This window comes from Pseudovirgaria hyperparasitica (assembly GCF_010093815.1).
Source record: "Pseudovirgaria hyperparasitica strain CBS 121739 unplaced genomic scaffold EJ05scaffold_2, whole genome shotgun sequence".
NCBI classification, from domain to species: Eukaryota; Fungi; Ascomycota; class Dothideomycetes; order Acrospermales; family Acrospermaceae; genus Pseudovirgaria; species Pseudovirgaria hyperparasitica.
Genome location: NW_022985550.1, coordinates 1,791,538 through 1,806,105, shown reverse-complemented (window position 1 = coordinate 1,806,105; position 14,568 = coordinate 1,791,538). Strand labels below are relative to the sequence as shown.

Below are 14,568 nucleotides of genomic sequence, written 5' to 3'. Positions count from 1 at the left end.
TGCCAGCCCGAGGTTCTCACCGCAGCACGCCTGTAACCGCCAACAACAGGCAGGCAGTGTAACACAACAACATACTCAGTCTCGACCATCGCGGTTTTCATCATCTCAGCAATTTTTGTATAAACTTCAATCACCAGCATTAGTGGACCTGGGGCATAAGCGGGTCCATTCGGTTATCTCTCCTGTGTAGCTCATCAACAATTCTACGCTGCTGTCGGACATGGGAAATGAAGCACGAAATTCCTTTTCTTTCTGACTTCTCGATTTCGGAGCTTCACTGTTTTGGCATCCACATTTCTCCGGTCGAAGGGAGGCGGTGCAACCATTCGATAGTACTTCGACGTAGCTGCATTGAACCAAGTCCTGTTCTTGTAAAACGGATGAGACTTCAGGCCGTTGTGCCACACCAAAAATAGCTTTTATCTATTGATAATCGAGGCTCAGGTTGGACGGGAGCTGGATAACCCATCTGCAAGCAGGGGACGTCCTTGAGGCCAGCAGTTCAATATTGATCAACAGGATTTGCGCCATTGGTGTTCTGCAATTGGTCGGTCAAGGGGACCCAGGCAACATGCATGCAATACGATGCTAGTTGCTTACCCCCTGAAGCATGCTCGCGGCCACCTACTATACTACTGACGCAAGTCAACGTCTACGTATAACGTTCTGGCACTCATCAACTCTAAGTAGCATTCAGAAGACCGGAAGGACTCGGAGGACCTTCTTAAATATTTAATCGTTAAAACCTCTTTTGGAAAGAAAGTGTGTGTAAAAGCCAGAGGTTCCGTGCTGGAAGAATCCGATCGAGCTTGGAACACGTCACGTGATAAGCAGCGTTTCTGGTCGTTTAGGGGCTAGGCCTTCTTTGGTGATAGATTACATACACAAACACGCTGGGCTTAGAGCTGGAGACGCTTCCTCCAAGGTTGCCCCGATATTCTCCTTCGCACCCTTTCGTCAACCACTCTCCTGCTCATTCTTGCTCGACTTTGTGTCTTGCGCTTCATCTTCTCTCCTTACTCACACTCGCTCAATTTTAAAATTCACACTCGCTTCTTCTGTCGAATCTAGTTGCCAGGTCGTGTAGCCTCGCGTTGTCGTCGACACCCCTAAAACCACTCACCCGCCTGAACCAGAACCATATACGCTCTTCACAAGCCATCAACAGACTTCTGATACGAATCATCGATACACTTATTCGGCGTTTTTCCAACAGACAGGGCGTGTGGCCCGCTCGCACACTATGGCAAACTATAACAGCCGTATGTCGATTTACTCGAACATGTCGGCTCCACGATCAAACAATGGGATTTCGAGCCAGGTCTCTGTCACGACACTACTTAATGCCCTACATACTGCATATACTTCTGGACAGCCATACTATTTAGAGTCAAGCACGAGTTTGGTGGTGAACACTTGGATTACGGCAAGTAATGTGGGTCCGGATGGAAGGTACGGAGGCACTGTAGACGTCGAGCTAGGTCGCAAAGCCTGGGAACATGCCAGGAGAAGAGCTGAGGATGGCTGCATTGTCCTTGGGTAGGCAATCGATCCTTTCAGCCGAATGGCCATTTACTTACTACTTCAATCTAGATCATTGCACCCATCAACGCCATCACAACTTGCTCCTTTCGTCTCGGCTCTTCCGCTCACGGTACCCACCAGCTTCTATACAGCCCTCGATGTTCTCAAAGCGTTCACGCATTGCGTTACACCTCTTAATCATTCCTATGCCCGCCACTCGGCCTTATCTGGGAACTTTTCTATGGACTTGTCAGGAGCAATTACGGGTGCCTCGATTGCTCTGTCGACAACTGGCATAGATACCAAGAAAGGGTTACTGCGCGTTCCGTCAGAACCTGGATTCCGCGCTTTCGATGTATTTTACTATCTCAATTCGCCCTCCGCTTCTCCACAGGAGAGAGAGATTCTAGGACTGAAATCGGCTTCTGAGTACGCACTGCTCTCCAAATCGGGCACATACAATGTTCCATCCTATGTCCCCACTGCTGATGATGCAGCCGCGAGTGAGGATTTCCGCGAAAATTTGAAGGCCATCGGCATTAGAGGTCGTAGTCTGCGAGACCTGATCGCAGCACTCGCTGGTATTCTGAAGCTCGGCGACACTGTCGGCTTCCTCGTTGACTCCGATGTCCTGGAAGATGTATGCAACGATGTTGCTGCACTCCTGAACATGGACCCCCTAATCCTACTTCGGAAATGTGACACCACTGACCGTGAAGTCCTGATTGCCGGTCTTTATGAGGCGCTCGTTGATTGGGTCATCACCAAAGCAAATGAATCGATTAGGCTAGAACTCAAGGGTATCAAACTTGGCTCTTCTGATAATAGCGATGCTGGCCCGCCAACACCTGATACCGAGTCTGAGAACGGTGATACTGTGAGTATCACGGTTGTAGAGATTCCAAATCAAGCTCTAGGCAAAGCTATCTCACTACGGAACATCTTTGATGACTCCCAGGGCATCAATGCCGAATTGAAAGAAGACGGCGTGGAATTTACACCTGCTGGATCATCCGTCATCCGAGAAATGCAAAGTGCTATCTCTGAATCTGAGCCTGACCTTGGTATTATGAGCAACGCTGCTGGACGCGAGCATGAACATGATCGCGAACGACGAGAGGCGGTATTGGAAAAGGTTGCGTACGATATGGAAGACGATTGTTTTCTCAAGGGTGTGCTCTTTCCTATTGATGGCCAAGGAATTGTCTTGGGCAAACTTGGCCGTTTCGATTTATCTACAGTACTTGGTAGCAGCCGTGTCTGGTTCCAACTTGCGTTACACCCCACCGACGATGTTCCATCAGCTTTGTCTCAAGGCGCCTCAGGCTCATGGTCAGCTGGTGCAGTGTCTGCACAGTTGCGCTCATGGCGACTTCCCGAGTGGGCCAATCGGCGAAATAAGCAGCTTGACTTCACAGCGGACTTCGACATCACTGAATTTGTCGAGCGTTACTCCCGCTTGGGATGTCAGGATGGCAGAGAAGGCATCGAAAATTGGATTCTGGAGCGAGGTTGGAGTAACGGTGAAGTCATCGTCGGGACCGAACGCATCTGGATTAGGGAAACCGCTTGGTGGGAAGCCGAAAGTATGTTAGATCTCAAACCGATGGATGATGCCTCCCCTGCCACCATGCTCGGTGGCATGATCGGAGCCGGTGGCATGGACAACAGCTATCTGGGAGCAGGTCCATTTGCGACTCCACAGGCTAGTCGAGACGACCTCCTGGAACCTCAGCATAGTTCGGCTAATCTAGCTGGTCGCCAAAGTGTCTTCGGCGCTCAGTCCATAGCGCCCACGTTGGCCCCAACAATCAAGGGGAACACTCCTGGCGACTACGGACTTGGGCATAAGGGCGATGAAAATAAAGGGGTGTCGTACTATCCGGGGTTCGACCCAGAGACTGGAGAGCACCGCGTTGTTACAGAACAGCCAATCTCGAAGACCAGGAAGATCTGGGTTTTTGTCGTATGGGCGTTCACGTTCTGGATCCCATCACCTGTACTGAAACTGGTTGGACGCATGAAACGCCCAGATGTGAGAATGGCCTGGCGAGAGAAGCTTGTGCTCTGCTTGCTCATCTTTCTCCTCAATGCCACCATTATCTTCTACATTGTTTTCTTCGGAAAACTTCTCTGCCCCAACAAAGACAAAGTCTGGAATCGCCAGGAGGTCTCCTATCACCAGGGTGACGATGATTTCTACGTAAGCCATCGTGGAAAGGTGTACGATATTAGCGACTTCTGGAGGAAACAACACTCCGACACGCACATTGAGACGACTACTGAGAATATGCAGCCTTTTGCCGGTGCCGACATGGACCCATACATCATTCCACCGTTGACTCTTGCCTGTCCAGGCCTGGTCACTGACAATCAGATCACACTCATCTCAAATACTACGACCGGCAATACGCAGGGAATCCACAAATCTGGCAATATGACATCCGACCGTACGAGTAAACTTGCTAGCCAGACCTGGTATAGCGAGAACTTCCTCCCGAAGATGAAAGAGTACTACAAAGGACCGCTAGTGACTGAGAAGTCCAAGATCGAGAGTGAAGGCAAAAATCAAAACCATTATTGGTTCATCTATGATGGACAAGTTTTCGATCTGACGGATTACTTCCACACTCTGGACCTCATGGATGATAATCCTTATTATACTTTTGTCTACGACAACGTCGCACAGCTAATAAAGGACAATGCTGGCCAGGACATTACAGAGGACTGGAACAATCAATTCAACTCAACGACCAGTGGTGTTCATCTACAATGCTTTAAGAACCTCTTCTACATCGGCGAAACAGACTTCCGGAAAACTGCGAGGTGTCAGGTAAACGACTATCTGTTGTTGGCTTTCACTATTATTCTCTGTACTGTGATTCTTGTCAAGTTCTTAGCCGCACTTCAACTTGGATCCAAAAGACGGCCAGCAGCTCAAGATAAATTTGTTATTTGTCAGGTTCCCGCCTACACCGAAGGGGAAGACCAGCTTCGGAAGGGTTTGGATTCTTTGACTGCGCTGGCATATGATAACAAACGGAAGCTCATTTGTGTAATATGTGACGGCATGATTGTCGGAGGCGGAAATGATAGACCAACACCGAAGATTGTACTCGACATTCTTGGTGTGGACCCGAAAGTCGATCCTCCCGCTCTTCCCTTCAAGTCGGTAGGCCAAGGCAGCGAGCAACTTAACTACGGTAAGGTCTATTCTGGACTGTACGAGTACGAAGGCAACGTTGTCCCCTACATCGTTGTAGTCAAAGTCGGTAAGGAATCGGAACAAAGGAAGGCCAAGCCTGGTAATCGTGGAAAGCGGGACTCCCAGATCCTGCTCATGAGCTTCCTCAATCGGGTTCATCATCGCGCTCCCATGTCTCCCCTGGAACTCGAGATGTTTCATCAAATCAATAACATCATTGGTGTCGATCCCGAACTCTACGAATATCTCTTCATGGTCGATGCCGACACGATGGTCAAGGAAGACTCCCTGAATCGCCTCGTTGCAAGCTGTGCCAATGATGCAAAGATTGCCGGAATCTGTGGCGAAACCAGCTTGGAGAATGAAGAACGAACTTGGTGGACGATGATTCAAGTATATGAATACTACATCTCGCATCACTTGGCGAAGGCCTTCGAAAGTTTGTTTGGAAGTGTTACATGTTTACCTGGATGGTAAGATAACTGCAGAATTACACATACGCTTCGTCCTCGGCCACTAATACTTTACAGTTTCTGCATGTACCGATTGCGCACGGCGGATAAGGGTCGTCCGCTGATTATTTCTGACAAGGTCATCAACGAGTATAGTGACTGCGATGTCGACACGCTGCACAAGAAAAATCTGCTATCACTCGGAGAGGATCGTTATCTGACAACGCTCATGACCAAACACTTTCCGGGCCATTCCTACAAGTTTATTCCCGATGCATACGCCAAAACTGCTGCACCAGAGACTTGGAGCATCCTTCTATCGCAGAGACGTCGCTGGATCAACTCGACAATTCACAATTTGGGCGAACTCATATTCCTCAAGGACATGTGCGGTTTCTGCTGCTTCAGTATGAGATTCGTCGTCTTTATCGACCTGTTCGGTACTATCATTCTTCCGGCCACCTGTGGATACATCGTCTATTTAATCTATACGGTAGCCACAGGTAAAGGTCAACTCCCTATCTTCTCGATTGTAATGCTTGCAGCTGTGTATGGTCTACAAGCCATTATCTTCATTGTGAAGCGACAATGGCAGCACGTTGGCTGGATGATTATCTACATCCTCGCGTTCCCTATCTATTCTTTCGCTCTGCCAGTCTATTCATTCTGGAAGCAGGACGACTTCTCATGGGGTAACACGCGTATCGTCATTGGTGAACAAGGCAACAAACAAGTCATCGCCGTTGATGATGAAGGATTTGACCCTCGAAGCATTCCACTCCAACGATGGGACGACTATGCTACCGCCAATAATTTACCGGGCAGACGCGGCCTTGTTGCGACGGCCGAGAAAGGCGCTCAAAGCACATATGACGATGATGGGTTTGAAATGAACGACATGCAGTCCGTCTACTCATCTGTTCAGCCGGCGTCGACGATCCTCGGCTTCAACAACCACAACTCGATGCATATGCCCCCACAATCGCATTCTCCGAATCCATTCGGGATGCAACAGCGGCAATCCTCATATACCCTGAATCGATACCAAGACAACCCGCAAAACGAACGCCACATGTCAATGGGGAACATGAGTGATGTGTACGCCCAGAACTCGCCATATGCACATCACAGACCTAGTCAAATAGGGTTCCAATCATCGGACAATTTGATGGGCAGGCCCGGTATGGGAAGCAGACCCGCCTCTAACCTCAACTTTCAATCAATGACAAGCGGGCCGTCAGATGCACAGATTATCGAGGCCATTCAAGCATGCCTCGGTGAGGTTGACCTTGACACTGTTACTAAGAAGCAGCTCAAGGCTTTGGCGGAGCAAAGGCTTCAGACCCAGTTGAATGGAGAACGCAAGACATTCCTCGACCACCAGATTGATGCTGAATTAGCAAATATGTAAAACAAGTCAACCTGTATATGTTGGGGTATATATGGGCGCCTCAATGTCAGCAGCATATGATCACCAGTGGTAGCTTACCCCGGAAAGATGTGAATAGTCATAGTTTCTTTTCTTTTAGCACGGACAGACATCTTACTGATATGATTCCTCTCTCTAGTTGGCGTTGTGAATGTACAAGGGAAAATGAAAGGCAGGGAATTATTAAAGTTGTTGCACGCTGCTTTTTCGGCTGCACATAATTGTCAATTTTGCATGTCTTAACGATAATACAACACTCTCATCTTAACTCTTTCATCAACTCCTTATTAACATGCCAAATACATCGCCTACAAAGCATTTCCAATATCGGCGATGCAGGCCCCGAGATTAAGCCGTTTGCCCTGCTAGGCTACAAGGCTGCATTATACCTGAGGCTTAGGGTCCCCAGTCGGACATGAGCATACGCAGCACGGTCGACATTCCGCATACACGCCACAAAACACCAGTGCAGTCAGTATTTACTTCATGAAATGGCACAAAAACGAATCGAGCAGTGGGAAATTGATCGCTACTGGGAAATATTCAGCTCTCTAGCAAACGGTGGAACACATCTCGTTGGCGCGTCGGCAGCGACAGTCTTAAAGAACAGCCAACTTCGCGATGATCAACTGGAAAGAATATGGGACCTCGCGGATGTTGACAACGATGGAAAACTAGACTTTGAAGAATTCTGTGTAGCTATGAGGCTCATCTTTGATCTCGTAAATGGAGTAAGTCTACTCGCCTCGCCGCAGCCTCTCTTCACAGGCTATGCAATATAGGCTTATGTTGATGTATCATGTCATTTCAGGAATACGCCGATGTACCTCAACAGCTACCTGACTGGCTCGTTCCTGAATCTAAAGCCCACCTGGTACAAGCAACACGCGCACTCACCGGACGACAACCGCAATTCGAACAAGTTGACGATGACGACGATGACGCTGGTGCCCTTCGGAATGACTTCGACTGGTACATGGGACCCGGTGATAAATCCAAATATGAAGAGATATACACGGCAAACCGTTCCGCTAATGGCGAGGTCGCATTCAATTCCCTCACCGACCTCTACGAATCACTCGACGTTCCAGATACAGACATACGATCAGCATGGAACCTGGTGAACCCGCAAGCGCGCGGCGCAATCGGTAAAGATGCCTGCCTGGCTTTCCTACACATCCTCAATGGCCGACACGAGGGATACCGTGTTCCGCGGAGCGTACCTCCTAGTCTGCGCGCTACTTTCGAGAAAGGCAATATCGAGTATAATATCGATCGAGTAGGCGAACAAAGAACGAACAAAGACCGCTGGGCTGTTCAAAGTGGTGACGACACAAGCACAGGCCGAAAGGCCAAATTCGGGGATGCATACTTGACGCGCCTCGGTGTTGGAGATCGGGCTGGCGCAGCATATAACAAGAAGACTGATTTCGGTGGGAAAACTACTGAGGATTGGGAGGAGGTTCGCTTGAAGAAACAACTACGTGAAATCGAAGACAAGATGAAGCGGGTTGAAGAGGCAGCCAATAGGGGTCGAAGTAAAGGCAATAGGAGGGAGGATACGTCAAAACCGGCCCTTGTGAAGCGGGAATTGGAGCAACTACTAGATTATAAAAGGCGTGAACTACGAGACCTAGAGGAGGGCATCGGGAGTGTTAAAGAAGGGGCAAGCTTGAAGAGTATCAGGGAAGATATTGATACTGTTCGAGATCAGATCGAGAGCTTGGAAAGGCATTGGAAGGAGAGAGAAAGAGTATTGAATGATTTGAAGGAGGAGATTGAGGCAGCGAAGGTCGGTGCATAGACTTGGTAGAGAATTAATTACTTCGCTTGCCATTGCATATCTGCTTAGAAGGAACTTCCCAGGGCCACGCTCCTTGTGTTTGATGAGTAAGTTTCATTACATATTCATGCTGGAGAAACGATACCTCATCGTTGGCACAGTAATGTAAGAGACATCTGGGGAGTTTCCACCTATGGCACAAGTATAGGTCCCAGACGTTTTGAGACTTGCTATTAATTATTTACAGACGCAACATATTGTTATAGTAGTGGCGATAGCAACAAACCAGATCTACCGCTCCCGGAGTGCTTACTCGGTGTGCTTACCTTGATGGCCACCTCGTCGCATCAAATGACACCAGGCGTTGTACTGAGGAATATCTCCACGCCTCGACAATCCTATCGCGCAAAAACATCAACAAGCTATCCGTGAGCCTCCGTACATCTCCCTCCGAAACATCCGTATGCCACACAGCCACATTACTGAAGATCAACCATGGTTTCCCACCCTCTAGCCCAGAATGCGACCTTCGAATCTTCCCAATCGTGCCGCTAATATTGTATAAATATATAAATTCTCATCTTCCAGTCTCCATCTCACAACGCACTCTCAAATCTCTTCACATCATCTCCTATACAATGCAGTCTCACGATACCACTGCTGTTATGTCCCATCTCGCGACTTCAACCACCAAGCCCACATGCTGCGGCACCATGTCGAATTGTACCGTCCACGGGAGAGCATGCCGAGCAAGGACCCGATCCATTATCCAACAGTTCCGCTGCCGCCATAAGGTCTTCTGCAGCGCAAACGCAAGATTTCTGTACAATATCCTGTATTTCTTACTTCTGCCTTCACTGTCGATCACGGGGATCGCTTTGAGTTTGGTGGAGATCCTGGGAGCTGGATCGGAGGGTTCCAAGGAGGTATCGAGATTGGGTGCAGTGAGTTGGGGGATGTGTCTCGTCGTGAGTCTAAGCTTCTTTTTCTGTATATGTGATTGTGTGAGTATGGGATGTACATGGTTTGTGTGCTGGGCTTGGGGTACGTACTATGTCATCGTTGGTATCAACATGATCTGATTCTTGTGGTGTTGTGGATTGTGTATCCATAATGCTTCAGGAAATAAATTAAAAAGTCTTGTACCTCAGACACTTCGATTTTCACATAGGGGTACATCATCTTACTATCTATCTCCCACCAACCCCTTTCTCGGTCTATCACGAACACACCTTACTGTTATTCACCAAATCTACATTTCTGTCCAGACTGCTGATAGGCCCTAGTCGACCTTGACCCTCGTTGTCCAAGCTACGAGCATTCTCAGCCCAACGATGATTCCATACAAACCTATCATAAACTCCCCGTTCGCGTCCCGCTTTCCTCTCGTCATCACACTTCTATGTATTATCCTGAGTATATACGAGATCGTCACGTCAAAAGTCCACGGTAAAAACTGGATGGAGAAAACCCAGACAGACAAGAAGGAGCAGAAGCATGTGGTGGTGCTGTTGCTTGCTGCGTTAAGGTATGTCCTCTACGACCTCGCCAGCATTTGTTCTACCGTGCCATCCTACAACCGAGATATAGAGATTTCCTCCCGTTTCATCTTCCTCGCGCAGAAACTAATGATACCTAACAGCCTTGTAAGCCTGATCACATCCATCACGGCACGCTATCACCGCGCCGCTTGGATGGCTGAGAACCCCGACTGGAACAAGCGCAGCCCGGACTGGACGAGGTTTGCTTACGTGCCGAACAAGGCGCGTTGGTGGCAAGTGTGGAGCGCGCTGAAGGAGAGTATTCGTGGGCCGAAGCCTGCGCCCCTGTTACCGACGACCGAGGTACGCGTGGCTGTGGTCGACGAGTCGACTGAGAAGGAGAAGGACTGTTGGGACGCTATTAGGGAGGACGCTGGACAGAGACTTGAGGAAGAAGGATAAGACAGAGGATGTGACTGTGTATGACCTGATACTAAGTTCCGAGGGACGGTCTGAAAGCAAAGAGAAGGAGCCCGTGTAGGTGTCACTGGATCGGGGCGTTTGAATTAGGGAGATACCGTGAAGCGCTCGATGAGCACCACTTGATACCCTGTTTGAACATATATACAAGTTTTTCTATCTACAAGTGTTCATGGGGATGATTTAATGTACAACTACCTACTCTATACCTAAATATTTCATCTGCAGCTCGTCGCCACTGACCAGTGGCATTTCATCCAAAGCCTTAACAGTCAATGGCGCCAGCTCCGTCAGATCTTCTGCAGATGGATGGGAGTGTTCATCAAAGGGATGGGGTTCGTGATGATGGGTGTGCGGCAGCTCCCTTGCATCCATGAGTGCCTTTGCCAAAAATATCATCGTGCGGTATTTTGGTCGAAGTCCCCAAGGACGTGTGCGCTCAGCCTTTCGCGTCTTCATGAATCTGTAGCTGCGACCGCCTTCCCATGCGGGAGGAATTTTATGGAACCAGCGGACAAAGCGCGGCATGAGATACTGTTCGCAAAGTGTGAAAGCTTCGCGCGGACGGCCCGTCTGAACAAGCATCTCGATGGCCATATTCCAAGAGTCGTTGCTAAGAACGTATCCTTGGAGAAGAATGCGGAAGAACTCCATAATGGCGGCATTGAACTTGTTTTGCTCCATGAGACTTGCTATGTAGCGATCGGCGCTCTTCATCAGGAGGCGCCGCCGTTTAGACTCCTCAACAATTCGTGGTATGAACTCCACCAAGTGGGTGAGGTTTACTGTGATCAAGGACGTGTCACCATGATCCCTAAGGCGTACCACTTCTTGCGGTAGATTGTCATCGTCGCGCGTCAGCCTACCCACGATGTTAATGGATTGAGTTTCATCGCTTGGGCGCAAAGGAGACTCGAGCAAGCTGGTTCTGCCAATTAGTCTGTCTGCATAATCGCGTATAAGCTGCCAGCAATTCCACACAGATTTGTAATCCTGCTGGCTTCGATAGGCCTCCATGGTGCTATCTAGCACCATAAGGGACGGCTCGTATGCGGGATTCTCTGATGGTTCGGCGGATTGGATTAAGGTATCGAAGAGATCACGAACGAGTTCAAAGGCGTTGTGTGCCCCGTAGATCGTTACGATGCTTTTGTAGTAGGCTTCAGAGACAACTTGCTGAGGACCCATACCTGTAGGTGTTGCCAGTCGTGGGCCGCGCAGTGAATTATCACGCGGATTAGAGCTATCCATAACCTCGTTGATGTCTTTCAGAAACTCCTGCAACCTTTCTTCTTGAGTGAGGTGTGATCGGGTCTTGTTTCTGTAATTGTCTATAGACCACAGCTGACCTCCTTCCATTTTTTTGACCCAATCACCCGGGATTTCGTGGAGTCGCCTATCGGCGAGGATTCCTGACCCCTCGAGTCTGATCTGTTTTTTTTCTAAGGCTAATCTAGCCTTGATATAGAGGGCCTTAGAGTAAGAGGTCTCGGGTATACCGAGCTTAAGCATTTTCATGTAAATCTCAAGCGCTGTCTCAGGGTTCCTTATGTTGATGAAGCCCAGAATACAGATACAATAATGGAAAGCTTTAGGTCTTAATTGTTTCTTGTGCATGGCTTGACGCATGATCTTGAAAGCCTGGTGAGGAAGTCTTACGGATACTAAAGACCGCATCGTAGCAGCATAGCCCCAAGTATCAAGAGGTATTTCATTTTTTTGCATCTCTTGATAAACGCGAGCCACCGAGGTCATCTCGGGCTTCAACGCAAAGTGTACCAGCAGTGGGTTCCAGATCAACGCCAGCTCCTCTCGGGGATAATCAATAGCTACCGACTCTGTGAATTCTCGAGCTTCGCGTTCTGCCGCCTCAACGTTGCCATCGTTGATGTGGGCGTGTATCAAAGTCGAGCGAAACATACGGACACTGGTGTCGATCTTCAGATTTTGTGCATGATTCAAAATGTCATAAACCATGTTGACATCGCCAACTTCAGCAGCAAGCCTTGCAACTGCTTGAAATGATCCGGCCCAGGGCTTCTGAGACGACGACATATTTTGTTCCAATGCATTGTATGCTCCATTCATATCCCCGGCTCGTGTGTACGCATTGATTAAGTGAAGGTAGTGCTGTGGGGTCGCAACCGTTCCGAATTCGGTTTGCAGGCGGTCGAATTGCTCCTGTGCACCGGTTGGATTGGCTTGCGCTTCGTATACTTGTAGCAAACGTAGTCCATCACGTGTGGTCAATTTACCGCACAGCTTTACCAGTTGTGCTGTGTAATCCAGTACTTCTTCGGCGCCGCCGCGCTCGGTGTAGAGTTTGGCGAGCCTCCACAGACAGAGCTTGTCGAGAGATCCGTAGAAATGACACCAATCATCTGCTAACCGCTTTCCAGTTATGACTTGGTTCCAATTGGATTTTGACTTTCGCAAACGATCATAGCCCCATCCTTTAGGTCGGATACCTCTGAATCCTTCAGGTCGAATGATGATCGTCTTATCGTCTCCAAACTTCGCCCTGATGTCCTTCTCACGGCCATGTTCAGTCAGAGGCTTTTCGTAGTGGTATCGGCAGTAACGATGCAACACAAGATGCATGAATCGTTTCGAAGGCACAAATCCATCTTCAATTAGCCGTTCCGAAGGGCCGAATGCATCGCCGACTGGTTTCCTCTTCGCTTCGGTGATATATTGATTGTATAGGGTCCACGGTAGCATCCACCTCGATACGTTCCAAGTATTCCTCGGCTGTTCCATCTCAAGGAGAATGACGTGCTCATAGTATTTCTTCTCCGAGAGCCCTTGTCGTTGCAGGCGCTTGAAAATCGCACGCCAGTGGTGGTCAGATTTTGGTGTAGTAGCTGGTAGTTGTGATATGGCAGCCTCGGTACAGCCCCGGACGAATGCTTGTGTGATTGGCGTTTTCCCAGTTGCGGCGTACTGTAATTGGTATTTCGAAGTGTGTTTCAGGAGATGCTCGAGATAGATTTCGAGGCTTGGTATTCGTTGTGCATACTCAAATACTGAAGGGGCTGTACATGTTGGATTTCGCCTCATGAATTCCGTATAAGAGCTGTAGATGCGAAATGCCAAGTCCCACTGTCGATCGTAAATCATTCGGGCAAGGAGGATGTCCGTTCCAAAGTTGGGTTCGGTCGATCGGGCTGCAGCTTCTTGGTGGATATCGAGCGCCCGGCCTGCGACCCGTATCTTGAGTGCCGATGTTATTGCTGCTCGATATGTAGAAGGCCGTCGAAGATCCCTGGCAATAGATTCAAAGATAGACAGAATGCGATCTGCTTCTACAAGGCGAGTGGAACCCGAGAAGAAATCTACAAGCTCCACAAGTAAAGTGCCGGTGCGGTCAGACGGGTCTAGTAATTTGTACAGTTGCCAGGCCAATTCGACGTTACTCTCATTTTGTTCGGCAGCAAGTACGTTTTTCAGAGCGCTGAGCGGGTCGCTACGAAAGGACTGCGTTTCTGTTTGTGTTTCACTCTTTCCCTTTTCGACTGCGCCCCCGGCCAGAGAGGAGAAATACCGATTACTGCTTGTCCCTCTTCTTCTTGATCCTCGGTCCTCACGCTGCGTCCACTGGAAAGGCGATAGGCTTTGCATATAGGCCCTCGTAAGCGGTGGGTATAAGAAATCGAGCATTGAAGAGCTTTGACTTGACTGCGCTTCAATGCCATTCCGCGCCCGGGAGACGTCTGGAGAAGTCGGTGCTGATCCTGATACTGAAACTCCCTGGTTTGCCCACCCGGCGGATAGAGAGAGGTCACCGACTCCATGATGCAGAAATGCGTAATGAAGCGTCCTCTTCGTTGTAACGCGACGTTCTGAAGCTCGTAGAAGACGTCCGCCGGATTCGAGGCATGACGGGAGCCGCTCGAGCATACCCCAAGGAATCAAACAGCAATGAATGCTTTCACCTTATGCTACCAGAGTTGCGTGCTAGCTACAATTGCACAATTCGTCAGTTCTAATGTCGCATGGGAGCAAGAAAGCAATTCGGAGAGCTCACATTCAACCTTCATGCCGAGAATTTAGTGTCGATTACGCGTAGGTACTGAGAAGATGGAGAAAACAAAGAAATACAGCAGAAACACACGCGTGAGAAAGAAAAAAACCGGAAGTGTGATGGCGAATGCGGCGAGCTAAGGTTGACGCCCTGCACCATCTATACGCAATAGACATTCTTCCTGAATGGT

The 14,568-nt window shown here is 49.0% G+C and overlaps 4 protein-coding genes across 4 annotated transcripts; 3 read left to right on the top strand and 1 right to left on the bottom strand.

Moving 5' to 3' along the window:
• The first annotated feature begins 930 nt into the window (after window positions 1–930).
• EJ05DRAFT_448546 (uncharacterized protein) lies at window positions 931–6,879 on the top strand. The gene is made up of 3 exons (XM_033742307.1): window positions 931–1,539; window positions 1,594–5,202; window positions 5,260–6,879. Exons 1-3 carry the CDS (start codon window positions 1,244–1,246, stop codon window positions 6,590–6,592), a joined length of 5,238 nt encoding a protein of 1,745 aa, XP_033604608.1. The 5' UTR covers window positions 931–1,243; the 3' UTR covers window positions 6,593–6,879.
• A 137-nt stretch (window positions 6,880–7,016) lies between these two features.
• Window positions 7,017–8,613, top strand: EJ05DRAFT_473085 (EF-hand). The gene is made up of 2 exons (XM_033743317.1): window positions 7,017–7,341; window positions 7,422–8,613. Exons 1-2 carry the CDS (start codon window positions 7,102–7,104, stop codon window positions 8,412–8,414), a joined length of 1,233 nt encoding a protein of 410 aa, XP_033604607.1. The 5' UTR covers window positions 7,017–7,101; the 3' UTR covers window positions 8,415–8,613.
• A 1,114-nt stretch (window positions 8,614–9,727) lies between these two features.
• EJ05DRAFT_497022 (uncharacterized protein) lies at window positions 9,728–10,336 on the top strand (the record flags this gene model as incomplete). Its single annotated transcript, XM_033746488.1, has 1 exon — window positions 9,728–10,336. The coding sequence occupies one exon, from the start codon at window positions 9,728–9,730 to the stop codon at window positions 10,334–10,336; it is 609 nt and encodes a 202-aa protein (XP_033604606.1).
• Window positions 10,337–10,415: 79 nt separating this feature from the next.
• On the bottom strand, window positions 10,416–14,551 carry EJ05DRAFT_507735 (uncharacterized protein). The gene is made up of 2 exons (XM_033747953.1): window positions 14,382–14,551; window positions 10,416–14,315 (listed from the first exon to the last, which is right to left on the bottom strand). Exon 2 carries the CDS (start codon window positions 14,252–14,254, stop codon window positions 10,553–10,555), a length of 3,702 nt encoding a protein of 1,233 aa, XP_033604605.1. The 5' UTR covers window positions 14,255–14,315; window positions 14,382–14,551; the 3' UTR covers window positions 10,416–10,552.
• Between the last annotated feature and the right edge of the window lie 17 nt (window positions 14,552–14,568).